General features: G+C 48.4%; 1 protein-coding gene across 4 annotated transcripts in view; it reads right to left on the reverse strand.

The window, feature by feature from the left end:
• OPA1 (OPA1 mitochondrial dynamin like GTPase) overlaps positions 1-18928 on the reverse strand; it is a 60772-nt gene that overhangs the window by 21538 nt on the left and 20306 nt on the right. For all 4 annotated transcript variants that reach the window (XM_088131863.1, XM_088131861.1, XM_088131862.1 and 1 more), the window contains 15 exons: positions 16392-16445; positions 15303-15407; positions 14728-14814; positions 14256-14369; positions 14039-14119; positions 12691-12765; positions 12473-12544; positions 10253-10352; positions 9827-9957; positions 8874-8946; positions 8712-8784; positions 5900-6015; positions 4484-4548; positions 3126-3202; positions 1005-1170 (listed from right to left, as the gene is read on the reverse strand). In XM_088131863.1, the coding sequence (XP_087987989.1) occupies positions 1005-1170; positions 3126-3202; positions 4484-4548; positions 5900-6015; positions 8712-8784; positions 8874-8946; positions 9827-9957; positions 10253-10352; positions 12473-12544; positions 12691-12765; positions 14039-14119; positions 14256-14369; positions 14728-14814; positions 15303-15407; positions 16392-16445 (1389 nt within the window). The remainder of the gene's footprint in view (positions 1-1004; positions 1171-3125; positions 3203-4483; positions 4549-5899; positions 6016-8711; positions 8785-8873; positions 8947-9826; positions 9958-10252; positions 10353-12472; positions 12545-12690; positions 12766-14038; positions 14120-14255; positions 14370-14727; positions 14815-15302; positions 15408-16391; positions 16446-18928) is intronic.

Here is an 18928-nt window from a genome sequence, read left to right on the forward strand (position 1 = left end):
TCGGTGCAGCTCCAGCACGTACCCCACAAGCCCCCCTCCTGCCCGCTGGACACGAGGCTGACGGGGGAGTGGGTCTGATCCCCCCCCGGCCTCCCTTTTAAGCCAGAAGCTGCAGCGGGGCGGATTCTCCAGGCAGCTCACCCTCTTTTCCGAGGGTCCTCTGTTCTCTACAGAAGCTAGCCAAGGACTGGACCCAGCTTAATTTCTTTTCCGAGTCTGATGAAGTATTATTCTATTCATCTAGATCGGCCTCCCTCCCTACAAAGAGGAGGAAGGACTAGCCAGACACTGCAGCTCTACTGGGCCAATAGGAATTGTTTCCTTTTTATCTTCTTTTCCCCCGCTTTGCTTCCCAGTAAGTTGTACAAACCGCAAGAGCCCTGTCTCTCCGCTGCCAGGATTAGTGGGAAGATGCTGGCCAAGGCTTCTCTCTGGGAAATGCAGGGTGGCAGGGAGGAGGCAGACAGGGACAGAGGACTGGAGACTGCCCACCCAGTGGGCTCAGTCCCGCTGCCATCCCAGCATTCAGGCCAAGAGGCAGAAGCCATTTAAGCCGCCAAATAGGGTAGTGGCCCAATTTCAGAGGCATCACGAGTGGAATGGCCTTAAAAAAGGGGAAGGGTGCTTGAAATAGAGCGCAAATGACTGGGGAAGTAATCGGCTGATTTGGTAGGCAGAGGAGACTCTGCCCAGCACGTGGGACAGGCTGAGAGAGCTATTTTTCACCACTATCTGGAAGGGAGATGACAGAGGAGGATGCACAGAGGAGCAGTCCTACTAATGGGAGGTCTGGAGTGGGGGGTGTCACGAGCTGCAGGAACCCGAGTGTGAAGCGTCTCCTGGCTCTGCGCTTATCTGCCTCTCTCAGAAAGGAAGAGGTGAGGCAGGAACGCCAGAGGAGCCGGGCACCGAAGTGCAACCTGATCTGCCGCTCAGCTTAGGGCATCCAGCTGTTCCCACAGAGCTGAAAGCCAAGAGGTTTCTCTAAGGCTGCCAGAACTCACCTCTACAGCTTTGTTGGGCAGCTGCTTGTCAGTCCACTGCTTCAGCCTGATGTCTACGGTGGTGTTGAAAGTCCCAGCATTCAGAGACTGCGCCGCTGGAAGGTAGATGTTTTCTATCACGTGTGTCGAAACTCTGTCCCATAAAGACTTCTGAAGAATTTCCTCCCTAAGAGGCAAATGCAGGAATAGATGAAATCAGAACCAGAAGGATCACAGAAAGGGGAGAAAATTACCACCGGTTGCCTAGATTGTAATCATTATTATTGGGCCGGAATCTAATAACATAGCTATATCTTCTGCTTACAAAAGAAACTCTACAGCAGCTCAAAACAAATTATCTGAGATATTTTAATAGTATTTCATAATATTTACTCCAGAAAATTGAATGTTAACAGTTCTGAAAGGCAACCTTACTTCATCTTCTAAAAATCTCAGTCATTTGGTAGAACTATCGTCTGCCACTCAGAAAAAGAAAGTATATTAAGTTTTAACTGATGAACCGAACTCCTTATGCGCTGATATAAACAGATGTTTCCATTTAAATTGTCATTTTAATAAACGAAATTGTAATTACTATAATATAAGCATAGTTATTCTATGAACTGCAGAAGCCTTGAATGCTTTTGGGGAATGGACAGGAATGTATTAGACTTGCAAACATAAAAGTGGTTGCGATCCGATGGACCTTCCATGGAAAACAGACTAAAGGAGCAGGGAGGAGGGGGGAATCCACATGTGGTGAGAATTCAGCCCTTCTCTTTGCTTGCTGCGTGAACCAGGCCATCGCAGGAAGCACTGAGACAGTTTGCTTGGACACCGCATCCAGTATTCTGTGAACACAGCCGTGGCATTTTGTTAACTGGGGGGTGAGGATTTAGAGAGAGGTACAACCCCAGTAGAAGAGGACTGTTAACACACAGGAAGCCCTGCACCATTCAAGGCAACAGGGCAGAATTCTGAAGACGAGTAATTTGGGATTAATTAGAAAGAAATCTAGATCAACGAGGCAGAAAACTAATGCTGCAGGGATAGGGGTGATAGGTTGATAGTCCAAAGGGTGGAAACAGCCACGGTTAACATAATGAGCCTGAATGTTAATGGGTTCCCTCTGCAAAAGGAAAAAGGTTTGCAAAGAAGGGGAAAAGATTTTCTTGCAGAAAATTTGCTACTTCAAGGGGTGTTTGGTGAGTGAACCCATTCAAATCTCTGCTATCCTGCTAAAGTTATGACACTGGAGTAGTAAATAGGTCCATATGGATTCCAACCAGCTCACTTCAAGCTTTAGAAAAGCTACATATGAGAACTTGAAAGGATACCAAACACTTAAAAAAAAAAGTTGGAAAGACTTGGAAACTAAAAGCAGAAGTTTCTATTGTCTTTGGCCAAATGATGCTTAATGCCGAACTCTTGCCAAACCAGATTGATCTGTTAAAAAACAGCTCCATAAACGCACACGTGCACTTCAACGAACGTGCTGTTGGGGGCCTCCTGATCTGATCAGACAAGAGGCAAGTCAAAAGCCACAGCCCACAGGCCCGAGCAAGCCCCCAATCCCTCCTTGTGACATTTCAGCAGCAGGATTCTGCTTGCACGCACGGCAGTGATTCCCGAGACCCCAACGGAGAAGAATCATGCTAAGCACATACACGGTTCTTAGTCCAGCATCTCTCCTGCTCCATCTTGCTTATATACAACGCTGTTATACAATACAACATTTGAGGCTGCTTAGATTTTTGCTTGCTCTTTGTAAGCCTCTGCATGCTCACAGATGACATTTGTTGGGCAACCAGACACACCTGGACTCTATTTAGAATATTTACAGCTGTGCACAGCTGTTTCACCTCCACTGCCCCTCCTTTTTGGCTGTTTTTAATCACTCCTGGACCAAGAACAATCCACAAATGGGATGATTCCTCCTAGGGGGACTGCAAAACTGTCAGTCCTCAGCAGAACAGCCAGAGGTCACCCAACTTACTTCAGACACGTAGAACCATCAACACTGAGAGTCCCAGATGCATTCCGAGAACTCTGTGCCATCAACAGAGCATTCAAAGCAGCCCATTTTAACCTTAGCATCTCAACTACGTTCCTAACAAAAACAAAAGAAATCAAATACTGTACCAGTGCTTAGGGGTCACCTGGCTCAAACTTATGACTTCATCAAGGATTTCGTTCTTGGCTTTTTCAAACAGCTCATTCTAGACAGAGAAACAGAATTACTGACCATGAGGCGTAGGATAAATCAGGTGCACAAACAGGCACGGCCATTTTCTGCCAACTGAGCCCACTCGGCAAGAACAGCATCCTCTGGAGTGGAGCGATGACGCAAGTCTCTCCTGGGGACTTGAGTCTTCCAGTGGGCTGCTGGAGAGCCTGAATTGCTCCTTGGGCAGCCTCTTCCCCCTCCTGCCCCAACCCCAAATTCCTCCTTTCGCAGGGCAAAGGCGGCAACCGCCGTGCTTCTCCATGGCTCCATCTGGCCTCGTCCAGCGCTTGCTCCTTTCCAAGGCAAAGGGAGATACCTCCGTGGCTGGACTCAGCAGGGCCCTCTTCCACATGGGGTCATGGGGTCAAACCACGACTCCCTTCATCCCTCATGGAAAAGGCCAATAGCTGGAGAGGAGGAGCTGAGCCAAACATCCACAATCTTCAATACCATCCCTGGTTCCAAGGCAGCTCAGGTCAAGATCCTGGCTGCCTCTCTCTTTTCTAACTGTGCTACTATGGGGGATGGAGAGGGGGATGCTGATCGTAATTTGTGCTTCAACTTCAGACGTTCCATGAAAGTTTTATTAGTTAATTATACATTTGTGTTATACCACACACATTTTAATTTTGTGGTAAGCCACCATGAACTGGTGGCAAATAAATGCAACCAACTGATTAATAATACATTTTAGCTTTGAAAGGAGGTGCCGTGAGAAAAAGACGAGGAGGCCACACGGCTGGGTTCGTCCTGCCCCAGGGAGTGCCTTGCAGACCTAAGCGCTGCTGGCAGAATGAGTCCAACCGAGCACGGCGTCTGAGCCTCTATTCCTCCTGGCCCCCTCCTCCTCGCTCCTGGCCCCAGGGGCTCCGCAAGATCAGATCTTGGCGGTGTCTTCCCAGGCCAGATCCCTCAGCGGAGACACAAGGTCGAGATAGGGGCCATTTCCCGTGCTTTAATATGGAGACACGGATAGGCGGGCCTTTCAGGGGACGCCCCCTTTCAGCACAGCCCCCTGCAAGCAAGGCACAGACTAGAAGGTTCCGAGCTGCTCCAGCTAAGGCGAGCACCACCAGCCAGCTCCTGGAATCAGTAAGCCGTATTTCCATGTTTAGAAGATTCCCAAAGTAGGGAAGAATATCAAAGAAAAAGAAAAGCCACGAGGAATATGGAACAACAGTTAATTGCGGGGCTCAGGGACAGGCCTCCACATGGAAGGATGCCTGAGGCCCAGGAGGAAGTTCAAAGGGCTCTGAGACAGACAGGAACTCACCCGGTCCAGCTCTCGCAAGCGGGGGTAGTTATTCTTCCACTCTGTTTCCAAATTAAAGCGGGTTGCTAGGGAAACAAAACATTATTCCTAGCAGCGAGATCCATACCCAACTGCTTGCTCGCTCACTTTTCTGGAGTGCGCCCATTACACACACTGGAACTTCCCAAGACACGCTGGTGCACTCCTCCCCTGACCTGGGGCTTGAACTGCATGATACTGGTGGGAAAGACTGTCTTTATCTTCAAAAGCTATCTGCGTATTTATTCAGCCATTCAGGCATTCAATTCGTATACTGCCAAATCAATAAACCCTCAGGGAGGTTTACAGCAGCCCAGTAAGAACGTACGACCCGTTAAAACATCCACAGTCAGCATCGTTAAAATCAAATGATCTAGAGCCCTAGAATACGGGACCAAAATGGAACACGGTGGTAACTGAAGCTGAAAAGCAGCGACCGTTAACCAGTCGCCGAATGCCCTGTGAGGAGCACGAGGCGGGGAGCACAAGCCTCAGTTGCAAGGGAGGCAACTCCATCCGACCAGGCGGCGGCTGAGAAGCAGCCCCTCCTGGCCTCTTTTCCCTGGCCCTGCAGCAGTAAGAGAGCCACGAAGCCAACTCTTTCGTGACCGGAGAGTCTTCCCCAGGTTTTAGGCAGCTGAGTGGAGAGGCACCTTCATTCTGCCTGCTGTAGAAATGCTCTCCCATTCCCTGAGCTGGTGTTTCTCAACCTTGGCCACTTTAAGATGCGTGGACTTCAACTTCCAGAATTCCCCTAATCATGGAGAATTCTGGGGATGAAGTTCACGCATCTTAAAGTGGCCAAGGTTGAAAACATTGCCCTGGGCCAATCCTTCGTCGAAGGAGTGCAGGTTTCCTTTCCTCCTGCCCCGCCCCACTCCCCTGGGGGTGGCCGAGTGGAGTGATGAAAACCTCTCTCCCATCCCATCCCACGAGCTTGGAGTTCCTTTCCCGAGCCAACATTTTTCCCCACCAAACCCTCAGGATCACACTCTGCCCTGGGAACGCACGAAATCTCAAGGGGCCACAGAGAGAGGCAGAACTGGAGCAGCCAGGCGTCTCCTGCCTCCAGAGCGTTTTGCCTGGTGGCCACTCAGCGCAGCTGAAGGCGGCTTCCCTGTGTCACCCCCTGGGTCCAGCCCCGAGGCTCTTCCCCAATTCCATTCCAGCTGTAGCAGAGCCCTAGAAGCACCGCGGGCCAAGCCCAGCCCTGAACGCTGAGCTTGTCCATCGAAAGCGTTGCCTGAGACCTCCTGAGACGGCTAGGGTAGGGTCATTTCCCTGTACCCCGGAGGCATAGGAGCCACAGGCCTGGCCTAACAATGTGCAGGGTCATTCATGCATAGCCATACACCCCGCCTGGTAAGGACAGCTCTGCCTCGGAGTCTGCCCCTTTACCTTTGAAAGCATCCGCCTGCTGCTCCACGGATTCACGCACCATTTTCCAAAAACAGTCTGACACAGCAAGGCTGAGGTTGCGCGTGGTCACCTGGTGGGGTTTCAGCATGCAATTCCTGCAAGGAAAAGACACTAACGCTGCAGAAAGGTATCAAGCGAGGGACGGACGCCTCAGGATCGGAGGCCCGTCTCCCCCTGCCCCGCCCCCCCAAGGGAAGGAGCACAGGAAAGGGTGGCGGTGGAAACACTCACGCCTTCACCCCCACACCCGTTTTGCCTTTTTCCGGGTGAGGCGGCTGCATTTTCGTTTAGGAAGGGGAACCTACCAGACGCACAGGTAGGAAAAACCCAGGCAGTGCCTGGTTCAGCAGCGGTCCTCAGGAGAAGGATCTGGGTGTCTTGGTATTAGATTTGGCGTAAGCCAGCCGCGTGCGGCAGCTGCCAAAAGAGCCAATGCAGTTTTGGGCTGCATCAACAAAGGTACAGACTGCATTGGTCAGACCACACCTGGAACACGGGGTCCAGTTCCGGTCACCACAACACAAGGCGGAAACGGAAAGAGAGTGGAGAAGAGCAACAAAAATGGCGAGAGGGTTAGTTAAAAGAACTGGGCGCGTTTAGCCTAAAGAGGCGGTGGCCAAGGAGGGACACGGGGAAGAGAGAGTGGATTTCTTCTCTGAAGTCCCCAAGGGTAGGGCGGTGTAGATCCAAGCTCAGAACAAGGAGCTGTTTCCTGACCCTGAGAGCTTGCCTCTTAGATTTGGGGGGGGGGGGGGCTCCACACCGGAGGGCTTCAAGCCCAGGTGGGACGGCCCTTGGCCTGGGATGGACTGAATATTCCTGCCCCGGGCAGGGGGCTGGACTAGAAGACCTCCAAGGGAGCTTCTAATCCTAGGATTCTAAGTTGTATTCCCAAGCTAGATGTCCCCCGATCCTTTATGGCGAGTCTAACTTGACTCCTAAGTGTATGATTTTGCAACTGCCTCTTAAACTCCATTCTGTTACTTTCAGCCCATTTCTCTGCTCTAGTAAGATCACGGTGAATTTTATTTCTGTCTTCTAGGACGGCAGCATCCCACCCAGCTGCTCCAGCGAGCATCCCTTCCGCTTCTCTATCCGAGCCATCGCTGAGAGACTGACGGGGCACCCCATTCAATTCCTTCCTAATCTGGTGGGAAACCACCATCAACAGTTGGGATTTCTGAGCCAGCCAGGTATGCGTGGATGTTTCTGCCACGCAGCCCCCACTTCACCAGCCTGCTTATTGGGCTGCTGTGGTGTCCTGTGTCAGGCGCGCCGGACAGGGCGCACTAGGTAGGTCATGTCCACAGCATTTCCACAATCTGTTAAGGAAGTTACCCAGCCAAAAAAGGAGGTAAGATTAGCCCAGCAAATCCACACCAGCTTCTGGTAATTGCTGGTGCTTTGCACCTGGTGTAAGCACCTGGATTCCAAGGTGCTTACAAATCAATGTTTTTATTACCTCCTCCAGAATCTTCCCAGATCTCGGTGTCAGAGTGGTAATACTAAACCACCACAAATAGTGTCTTTCCCCTGTTTCTGAGGAAATCATCTGGCACTTCACCAGTTCTCCAAGATTACTCAAAATGACACGTAATAATTTGGCTAGACCATCAACCCATTCCTTCAGCATCCTAGATGCCAAACTTCTTGGGTTTGGAAATTTACGCTTGTTCAAGAAACGCTCCAATCCTGCTGCTTTATCCTGTTCTTCCCAGCTGGCCCAGCCTTTTCTTCTAGCACTTTGCTTTATTCACGGGGCACCTGGGATACTGACTTTTCCCTCTTCCTTTTATCTCAACGTGCAACAAAACAAAGAAACCCTAACGTGGCCTGAGAAGGCTGCGCAAAAACACGGTAGCCAAAGAGTGACTGTGAGAGCCTCTGCACATAATCACTTGAAAGTGAATCCTGGGGGTGGCTGGTGCCCTCAGGACACTCCCTGAGCTACTCGCCAGTTTCACTGATTCTGGAATTTATTTATTATTCATTTAAAACTGTTTTTATATTGTATTTTAATTGATTTTATCTTTTCTGTAAACTGCCCAGAGTCGCTTTTTAACAAGAAGGGTGGTGACAAATTTTATTTATACTGTGTGTATGTATGTGTGTATATATATATATATATATATATATATATATATATATATATAATAAATAAATAAATAAATAAATAAATAAATAAATAACTGTCAGCAGAAGCATACACAGACCAGCGTTTCTCAACCTTGGCTGGCTGGGGAATTCTGGGAGTTGAAGTCCATGCATCTTAAAGTTGCCAGGGTTGAGGAACCCTGCCCTAGACTTCTGTTCCTCGGAAGCATGTAGGCTGAGGCTGTAGCCTTAAACATGCTGATTAAGGAGAATAAGCCCTACTGGATTCCAAACACTGATAGGGTCGCGCTGTGCAGCTCCTTCATAGGAATGCAACGTTCAGACCCCAATCCATCCAGAAACAAGTTGTTGCATTTCTCCAGATTCACAGTGCGAGTTCATGTCCTAGTTCGGAAGCATATTCTGCCAGAGCTCAGACACTGGATCGACCTTGCAGCTGAGAAGGCTGAAGGCTGATGGTGGCCTTCCGCCTCCTGATGGAGGGGCCTTCCATTACTCAAAGGAAAATCACATTGAATTGGAAAGTTTTCAGGACAGCCAATTCCAAGTCAGACTTTATAAGCGTGATACTGCCTGGGCAACTGAAATGCTTTACATCCTCAAAAATTCTGAAATATGCCTCAGCAAGTGGCTTTAAACCAGCAAGACATACTTTAAAAACCAAGGATGAGCATACTTCAATAGTTTGGAGTTTTGGAAAAAGTCCTCTTCATAGTCTCTAATAGATTCAATGCTTTCACAGCTGTTTCCTAGAGAGAGAGAAAAGAGAAAGAGATTTGAGATCATCCATACAGGAAGGAAATGTCTAGTAGCTGGACAAAAGCCAACCTTAAGATACCTTTTCCGGTAACCACAGCAAAATACCCCAGAGCCTTCATTGGGAAGAGTTTGCCTTCGATGATTTGCTGAATCTGTAAAAAGAGGGAAGCTGCACGAGTTTTGCTTGGGTTTCCTTTACCCACGAGGCAAAACCCGCCACCCAGTCACAAGGTGCCCTTTAGATCAGGGGCCAGTCCCCCTCTGCTCAGGGCAGAAATCAAAAGTAAAGCACCCTGACAGACCAATGGCTATCTGTCCACCACCTTCCGTGAAGAGGACCCTGCCATCTCTGTAATTCCACAAACTCCCCTCCGCACCCCTCTACATGCAGAGCAGGGGAACTCTTGTAGCCAACCCAGCCTGGCAGCGTGAATTCAGAGAAGCCCCAGATTACATCCTGGGGCTGGGAACGACGACACCGGCCCAAAGCACAGCAAGGCAGAATTCCCGATCCTTTGTTCTGCACCCGCATGACTGTGTTCAAAGCTGAGGGCAAGGCAGGAGGTCCCCTTGATGCCCCACAGAAGCCATTTGCATACACAACTACCATTTGTCTAGAGTGGTGTTTCTCAACCTTGGCAGCTTGAATGTGTGTGGAAGTCCACACATCTGCCAAGGTTGAGAAACACTGGTCTACAGGCACTTTCCTATGAGTATCCAACTAGCACACTAGCCATGAAGCATGTTATTTTTTTTGTAGCTTCAGATACACACACACACACACACACACGCACACAGAGGAGAAAACACACCCAGAAGACATAAAACCTTTGCTAACTTCAGCTAATGAGCAAACTTTCCATGGAAGAAACAAGGAAGCAAAATTACAGACCCAGAATCCGCCCAGCAAACCTGACCAGAATCGTCTGGTTATTCCTACCAGGTAAGAGCTTCCTATGGGAAACATGGCGTTTTAAAAATCTTTTTGCTAGCTGAGCAACTTCTGCTCCATGAAATCGTTCTCCCCCTCACCCTGCTTGGACTGGTCACATTTTTCTCCGCAAGATCCACTTTGGTTAAAACAAAGATGGTCCTCCTGCCCTGAGGGTCCATTTGGCTGACCAGGTCGGTGACAATGCTGCGTTCCGCATCTACAGACCCGTCTGGAAAGGAAACGAAAGCTCAGAGTTGCTCCTGGAGGGAAAGCAGGGGCTCCTTAAAAGCGAAAGGCAGAACAGGCATCCCTGTTCAACTCTGGGAGCAGCTGAACATCCAACCGTCGGAGAGTGGAGCACGGACAAGGACAGAATCATCCCTGCCCTGCCTCACTCTGCTCAGGCCAGGGCAGGAGCAAAGGACAGCCCGCTCTGCAAGCACCACAGCCCAAAGCCCAAATGAACGCAGGGTTTCATCTTCCATGAGCAAAACCTTCCGAGGGCCCAGCAAGACCCTGGTTACCTTGAATGCACAGGATGATGGCATTGGGATTCTGCATGTAGGCTTTGCTGATGCTGAAGATGGTGTCTTTTGTGTTTGGAGCCATCCCTGAGGTCACCGTCTGTGAAAAGAGAGGGGGATGACACGAGAGGACCGTGGGGCCAGCTGAGGCTTGTTTCCATGTCTGTATTTGACGTTTCTGTGGAGGAACAATGTGCAGCTTCTCTAGGCAGCTGCATTCAGGAGCGAACTGTTCATTTGGGATGCTTCAAGTCAACCCTAGCAAGACTGAACGGTTTGGGGTTCTAAGGCCCCTCGGATCTGGGAATTTGCTGTCCTTAGTTCTCAATGGGGCGGAATTTGGGGCTCCTCCTGGATTCAGATTCCGTTTGAGCTATAAATGGCAGCCATGCCCAGGAGGGCTTTTGCACGGATCCATCTTGTGTGCCAATTGCACCCCTTCTTGGATCAGGAGGCCCTGCTCTTGGTTATTCATGCTTGGTTACCTCCTGAATGGATCACTGCATTGTGCTCTACATGGGGCTGCCCCTGAAGACCAGTCAGAAGTTGCAGCTGGATCGGAATGTGGTGGCGCAGGCACTTAAGAGTGCACCTAGCTACGCCATGTTATACACTGCTCTGTGAACTGCACTGGATCCCAGCAGACTTCCAGGGGCAATTCAAGGTGCTGATTATCCCCTATAAAACACTTCATGGCATGGAAACAGGTTATTTGTGGGATTCTCTCTCTCTGTTTTGGCCCAGCCCACCAGATCTGCCATAGTGGGCATGCTCCAGGTGCTTGCCGCCTATTATAAAGTACCCAGGGAACAGACCTCCTCTGTCATGGCTCCTGCCCTTCGGAACATCAAATCACTTGAGATTCATTTGGCCCCAACTCTGCTGGCATTTCGTAAACCCTTGAAGACCTGGATGTTTCCCTGGGCACAAGGCCTGCAGGTCGGGTGAGCCCATCATTGTGGTTTTCTTTGGCATGCCTCTGGTTAAGTGGCTTACGTTTGATTGCCCTCAGGTAGTACTGCTGCTTACTGTTATGATTTATTATTTTTGTTCTGTTGGTTTTTAAGCTTGTGTCTGCTGCCCAGAGTTGCAACTGTGAGACGGGCAGCTATGTAAAGTGATATAATAAACAAACAAACAAATAAATAAATAAATATTTTCTTATGCAATAAATTTTTAAAATTTCATGCTGGGATACTCATGGAAATGTTTAACAGACATATTTCTGTGGTTTAAATCTCTTTTTTCTTGTCCTCAACAGGCTGGATTAATTAGGGTTTTCTTCCCTAGCCTGTCCTATTCTATGAATGGACTGATAATGTTTCGAGCACCAATTTCTGCAACACGTAAGCGAGCCAAACTCCAAACCCTGAGAGCAGCCTGAAGATCAGGAAGACTAAGCCCAGTAAAAAACAAGGCACCCCCCAAATGGCGCTTCCCATCGGCTCAAATCTTGGCCTGTCAACTCAGCCGAAGGAAAGGCCAACCGGCAGCCAGCGCAGGAAGGCCTCCTCTGGGTTGAGTGAGGACCATGTGGCCCTCTTGGTAGGTTATGGAAGCAGTGCTCCACGGCCACCTTCTCCAGGGGTGAGATCTGGAGCTAGGCCGGGGCTGCCTTAGCCTCCAGGGGGTGCCTCCTGCTGAGACCAAGTTCTAACTTCATCCGGGAACCAAGTTCTCCTGAAGGCTCCAGGAGGGAATCTAAGGAAGTCCCCCGAGATCTCCTCACTGGCCAACATTTTAAACTTTTTTTAAAATTAAAACAGCTAAGACCTCAAGAGGTAACCAAAATGCAGAAGAGGTCTGTGTCAGATTTCGGCCATTTTAATTTAGAACACATATTTCTTTTAAATTAAACATTTAAAATGTATTTTAAATGCTGCAGCCCCCAAGGTAGAAAAGGCCACCTAACCTTGGTGTACGCAACACTCCCTCTGCTAACAGCAGCCTGGTGAGGTGATGTTGGGTTGAGAGAAATGGCGTAGCCCCAGATCATCCCCTGGGCTTCCGTGACCGAGTGTGGACCTGAACGTGGATCATACTGCGACCACAACACCACTCTGACTTCTTTGCAAAGAATGTGGGGGATGCCTCTTTCATCCATTCCCAGAAGGACAGCAGCACCCCCATTTTACAGCCAGGGAACTGAGGCTGATGGAACGATGCCCAAGGCCCACCGGAACTTCAGCACTGTCTCCCTCCCCAGCACAGGACACTTACACTGATGACCCCGGGCAAATCCACCAGCACCATCCTCTGCAGGCCAGGACCTTTAACGCTGAGTGATATCGTCTGCAAAGGAAATAGCGCAGCTTGAGGGGGAGAGGGAGAGGGAGAGAGGAGCCCAGGACATTCTGCACCCCAGGGACTTTCTAGAAAGCCTCTCCGGAAGTAGGAAGGGGATAAAATGATGCGGGGCAGAAGAAGACAGGCCTTACCTCCGAGCTGACCGTGCAGCCGCTGCTCACGCTCTTCTTCATCCTGATCTCAATCTCATTTCTCAAGGCTGCCAGCTGTTTCAGCACAATCAGAAATGAACAGAATCAGACCTTAGCAGTCCTGAGGGGAAACACTCAAGGCAGAAGTCTCTTCTACCACTCTGGAACAACAAGAGTGTCGAGCTGCACAGAATCTGGTCTTGGAAAAGGCATCCTACGGCATGGCAATGAAGAAGAGAGCAATCATAGAGGCCACAGAGGACGGGCGTCCAGAGTGCTTACTGTGGAGCTTTTGTGGAGTGGGGCTGCCTTATAAACTTGGCCAATCAATAAACAAGCAAACAAACAGACAGACACGTTCACAGATCCTCCACCAGGCATGACAGAAAAGGCTCAACTCTCCCCTCCCCACCTCACTGAAATGACATCGGACAAGCAGATTCCCCCTGGATTAGGCCACCTGTGGAGAATCGTGCCCCAAGCCATACAACCAGCACCTGGAATTGCATCCTGAAGCTGATGGGCAAACACTGCAGCTCCCACAATAGAGGTATTACGTGGTTAAATTGGGCCTGAGCCATTATCACGCTGGAAGCTGCATTTTGAACCATTTGCAGCTTCTGAATGGTCCTCAAGGGCAGTCCCATATAGAACAAATTGCCATTACCCTCATTCATTCGACCAGCGACAAGAGCATGAGTGAACATCAATACAGCCTCCCGCTCCAGGAAAGGCCGCGCCCGGTGTGCCAGCCAAAGCAACCCCTGGCTGTGGCCTCTACCTGCTCTTCTATCAGAACCCGAGTCCGGGAGGACCCTCACATTGTGACCTGCTGTCTATGGGGGCAGAACCCATCTGGAGTCAGTCAGAATACCATGTTTGATGGTATTAAAGGTCCCAGAAAGGCCCCACAACAGCTCAACCACAAGTGAAAGGTCCCATGCAGTTTCAGTCCCATGCCACGGTCTGAATCTAGGTTGAAAAGGACCCATACGCTTCACCTTGTCCAGGACGCTCTGTAACTCTGTCCCATCACCTCAACAACCTTCCCCCAAGAAAGGAAACTGGGAGATACAGCGAGAATTCCCTAGAAGAGCCAGGCTGAGGCCTTCTTGAAGAGAGGGGCACCACAGCCTCTTTCAAGGACACTGACATCACCCCTTCCTCAAGGAAGGATTCACCACAGCTCACTTTGGCCAGGTTCCATTTGTAAAATGAGCCGATCTCTCTTGACGCCACTGACCAAAAATGTCACACATCTACTGACAGATAATTCATTCTACAGGCTGTGGGGTATGATTAAAAAAAAAGCAAATACTTTGATAGCATTCTGATCCTTGAAACTTACGTCTTCCTCCTTGGTCAAATCAAATTCTCGAGAACTATCCTTGAACACAGCCACGTGGTGAGGACCTTCGCTGAGAGTGACCTAAAGTCCAAAGTGGATTCAAAAAAGAGAAAGCACCCGATAAGACATCGGAGCATATCTCACTGGGATCATGCCCAACAGGCTCTCCTTCTGGAAAGCTCATGGTTTTGGTAGTTCAGTTATTTAATATCCCCACCTTAACAGGTGAGCGTGTCATCATTTCTCCTGAGCCTCGAGGGAAGATCCGGGCTTGAGCTATCATTTCCAGCACACTGGTTTTGCCAGCACTCTGGTCTCCAACCACAACCACCTGAAATGCAAATGCTGGTTTTTCAAAGAAACAAATTATTTCTCCTGAGTTGGGACAAACTGCACTTTTTACCCGCCACTCCAGAATTCCTATTCTGTAAGAGGCAGCTTCCTGAATTTTAAACGAAGCTTTTCAAAAGTTCCAGTACAGAAGATCCAATGACATCAAGGGAAATACATGCCATGTAGATATAATCTACTTAGGATGCCCCAAAACTAGGGCAGAAATTGCCTACCCTCACAATTTGGGCATGTTCAGCCATTACATAACTGTAGCAGCCTTCCTCTTCCTCACAGCTGAACTGGAAGATAGTAATCTACCCATTTTCAGGGTGAATGCAGGCTCATCTCCAACTTACCCGAGGCAGGTGGTCATGGGTATTGTAGCTAGCATCGTAATCTGACAGCGTATCCAGAACTTCAGAGTACATGTCAATCAAAGATTTCTAAGGAAGAAATAATTCACTTGGTGAACGCGGCCAAAGCCAAGCACGGGGAAGAAGGAAGATTACCACTGTCATAGTACAACTGAAGGCAAATACCGGGAGACGCTCTAGTGCAGAACTGGTGTGGAAAGATCCACACTTAACTCCTTGTGGACTGCTCTGGGTCACTCACCCTCTTTCAGTCCACTCTATGTTGCTGGGCCACAGCTGTGGACTGAATAAGCAAAGAGGAGACTGCCTCGCAAACCATGCTGCTCTCAGAGGAAAGGTGGGAAATGAATGCCAGGTTCCTGAGGGTATGTGCCGCACCCAAGGGGGGCATCACAAGAAAATGCCTCGAGAACTTGTGCTATCTCTAAGATACGACATCATCTCCAAAATAACGGGGATGCCATCCATGCGAGGGCACGCTTTTACAAAGTGAAAACTGCTACTAGGAATAGCACCAACGAGTCACAAGAGCATGGAAGACGTTCTGTATTCATTACCTTTAGCTTCCTCTGATGAATGCCTTTCTCATCTTTCTGCAAGACAATCTTCCTCAGCTCTTTATTCTCCTTCTCTAAACGCTCAAGCATCCGTTGATATTTCAACTGCAAAAAGATTGAAATGGTGAATATTAGAACTTGAGAGTGAAGTGCAGGAGAAGAGCACGCAGGGAGATGAAACAGGCTACAGAGTTTGCTGCTCTCTTACCCAGCACAATGATTACCAATAATTTAACAACAAAAGGTCTTGGATTCCTTCAAAACATTGACTTTTGCTTCCAAGGAAAGGTGAAACAGTTCTTCAATAATGCTATTTCAAAGTGGTGGCTGGTGTCACTCTCAAGCCTGCCCTCCTCTTTCCCCAGCATTGTTCATCTTCTGGAAGGGGAAATCAGCCAAATGGGAGTGTCTCACTTCACCTGGTTGGAAACCTTGGGGAGCTTGATTGTGCCTCCCCTGTCGCCCAGAGGGTAACGTGGCTGCCAAAACCTCACTTTTGGGAAGCCAAAATCAGTGGCAACGCAGGTAGCCTCCAAAGGTGAGGAGGAAGCCCCATACAGACATTCTCTTTACACAATGTTTAGGATTTGGGTTAAAAAAAAAAAACCTGACAAAAATATCCCAAAGGGTATGAACTTATAGATAAATGGTATATTATATTAAATCTGAGAAATATTTCAAAATGGATCTGATTATATCTTTAAATGGCATTTTTTTTCAAACTCTCTCAACAGCAAAATAAAATGGGCACCAGCTGGTCACGGGCGATACAGTTGCTGCTGTAGCCCTCGCTGAGTTGGAAGGTGAGGACTCTCCAGGCACAGAACAAGCATCGTGGACCCACGTCTGGATCTCTACCTACACGCGTCTGAAGGACACAGCAGTGACTGGTCCCAGCCTGATCAGCCGCCCAAGCCTGGCACATCTGGCTCTAAGCTCATTCTACGAGACCAGGAAGAACGTCACCATCAGAGCGGCACCCCCCCAGGGGATCAAAAGTTCAGGGGGCTTAATTTATCTTGCTTTGTTTTTTCGCAATTCATCTGGCAAATTAAGATTTTGGCCTCAACAGCAGCAAAGTTCCCATACCTGTGTACGTAATAATTCTTCTTGGAGCTGATCAACCTTTTCTTTATCAGAAACCTGCAACAGCAAAAGAACACAAAATGCATTCTGAGCATTTTAGATGTTACCTATGTCTATATAGTGGGATATAAATTAGTTTAATGCTTTATTGTTTTAATGTTGGTTAGATTGAAGAGTCTTGTATGAGTGGGTGGCCATAAAAGCTGAAATTATAAATACACTGAAAAAACCAAAATATTTGAGATGCAAGAGATCCACAACCCATAAGCTTTAAGAGCCATTACTTTTACAAGAACGATTTAGTCAAGTCCTTTTGCCAAACTGATAGCTTGGACCTGAAAGCAAACTTGTTCATAACAGTATTTTGCCATAACGGCTGCCACACTTACTCAGATGCCTTATTTCGCAAAGCAGCTGCAGATTTATTAGCAATGTACTTGAGAAAGCGCACTCTTAAAACGTTACTTCCTAAGGTGTCCTTGGGAACCAGGTTTTTCCAGATGAAGAGACCTTTTAGATATGCACTGTAATAATATAGTTCACTTCTCCTAAATCCATCTATCTCTGCACAAAAAAAGTCTGCTGAGCTATTAATAAAGAGTTTTTAAAAAAAACGTGCGCAAAGATACGCACTGGGTTTTATGATTTGGGGGAAAGATTTCTCTTAGGCTCATTAATACCTCTTTCATGTATTTCACACCACTATTGTGCTTCAAAAAATTTCAACTGGGGCAAAGATGGATAGGGTATTATTAGAAACTATTCTGATGTTCAGAATAACAAGCTGTCCAATTTCAAAGTTGTCTGAATTGAAGAGAAAAAGTTGGCATTTGTTTGTACCCCAGAATGGAGTCCGGTATTAAGGGCACAGACACTCCTTTGTACACAAAGGGCCTTTCCAAAGTCTGCAGCCATTCAACAGGGAGAGCCTCTCCGTCAGAATGCTTTCAACTGCCCTCCATTCAGCCCAAGACGACCCCTGGGCTGGCAGCTGGGACGACACAGCTAGCAGCGCCTCTGCTGGGAGGGTTTGGAGACAAGGTGACATTGGGGATAGCGACTGGCTGTTTACATTTCTAGAGCCACCCAACCCTGGGTGATGTACAAAGTTAAAGCAACCACCCAATAACGCTGGCCTGCTCTCATGTGAGCCTCTCTGATACCCAAAGATGAGCACATTTTTCAGCAATACTGAAAAGCACCCACAACAATCCCCAAGCTGTGCAAAAGGTTTATGCGTTCTGCATCTCCTGCTTCTCCAGAACAGTTAAGGTACTGTTGGCCAACCATCGTGTTTTCTCCTTTCCTTTATGAACAATTGGTTCACAAGCAAGAAATCAGAAAAAGCATCTCCTTTGCCTAAACCTGTGCCTAAGGATGTTCAGCTCTCTCAAGCAAGACCATTTTGGTCCTAAGACAGGCAGGGAGATCTGGAAGACGCTGGGAACAAAACGGTCTAGGGGGAATTTGCAGCTCAGAAGCAGCGTCTCCAACAGCCTCTTCCACTGCTGCTCCCTTGCAGCTGGGATTTCGGGGAAGGCAACAAACACCGTCAACACCAGGAGCCGCTGAGAGCCCAAGTGCTCCATGCTTTGGTCTAATCCACCCTTAGAATCATCTTCGGTGGTGGCCATCCATTCAAGTTCGGTTCTGAGTATCATGTTGACAAACATGGTGGAGCTTGGCCAAGGGGAAGGAGTCTTCAAGCATCTGAGCAGCTACTCTGCAGGAGAGGAGTCACCTCGTTGTCTGCCTCCACAGTGGCAGGACAGGAGCCGAGGGGCAATAAGACTTCCTAATGGTCAGCACTGTTCAGCAATGGTCACGCTGCCACAGGAAGCAGGGGTTCTGTTTCACCAGAGCTGCTGAAGCAAAGCCACCACTGTGTGCTGCACTGCAGACAGTGAATGGAGGTGGTTGGATTATATGACTTTTAAAATCATCTCCCATTTAAGGGGTCTATTCTGCTTGTTCTCCACAACAGAAAAAAAGCAGAATTGATTGAAGCAGCTGGCAGCCTTTAACCCTTCACTGGGGCAGATGAAAATACTGAGATGGCTTTGGCTGTGGATTAATCCATTTTCTCTAAAAGAAGAGATTTCTGGGCTGCAATAAAATCCAAGATATGGATGACCACCACCTGTACATGGAATAGAAGATCCTGATATACCTTGTTCCTTGGTTCACAGAAAGCAGATTAAAGCAATAATCACCATCCAGGACTAAAGTACAAATTCGAAAAGCAATTAAGCTTATCTCTGGGTGACTATCCAGTCATTAAAAGCACTGGAAGAGTTAAATATTAAAAAACTTTTCAGCATTTGACCAGGAGGCTGACAGGAACTTCCCAAAAGGAAAATGACTTGCTGTCCTTCCATGCTACCTCTCTTACTGGCTCACTCAACAGCCTTGGCAGTGAGACAGCAGGCGGAGCTCCGATGGCAGGTCTTAGAGCCCATGCTCGTCTACACAGAAGAGGGATCTGTTTGAGAACCAGAACAGTTTGCGCCACAACCTCACCTTGGACCTCTCCAACTGTC

This window comes from Python bivittatus, unplaced genomic scaffold (assembly GCF_059951505.1).
Source record: "Python bivittatus isolate LINGU-HERP-01145 unplaced genomic scaffold, Pbiv_v1 ctg000980_np1212, whole genome shotgun sequence".
NCBI classification, from domain to species: domain Eukaryota; kingdom Metazoa; phylum Chordata; class Lepidosauria; order Squamata; family Pythonidae; genus Python; species Python bivittatus.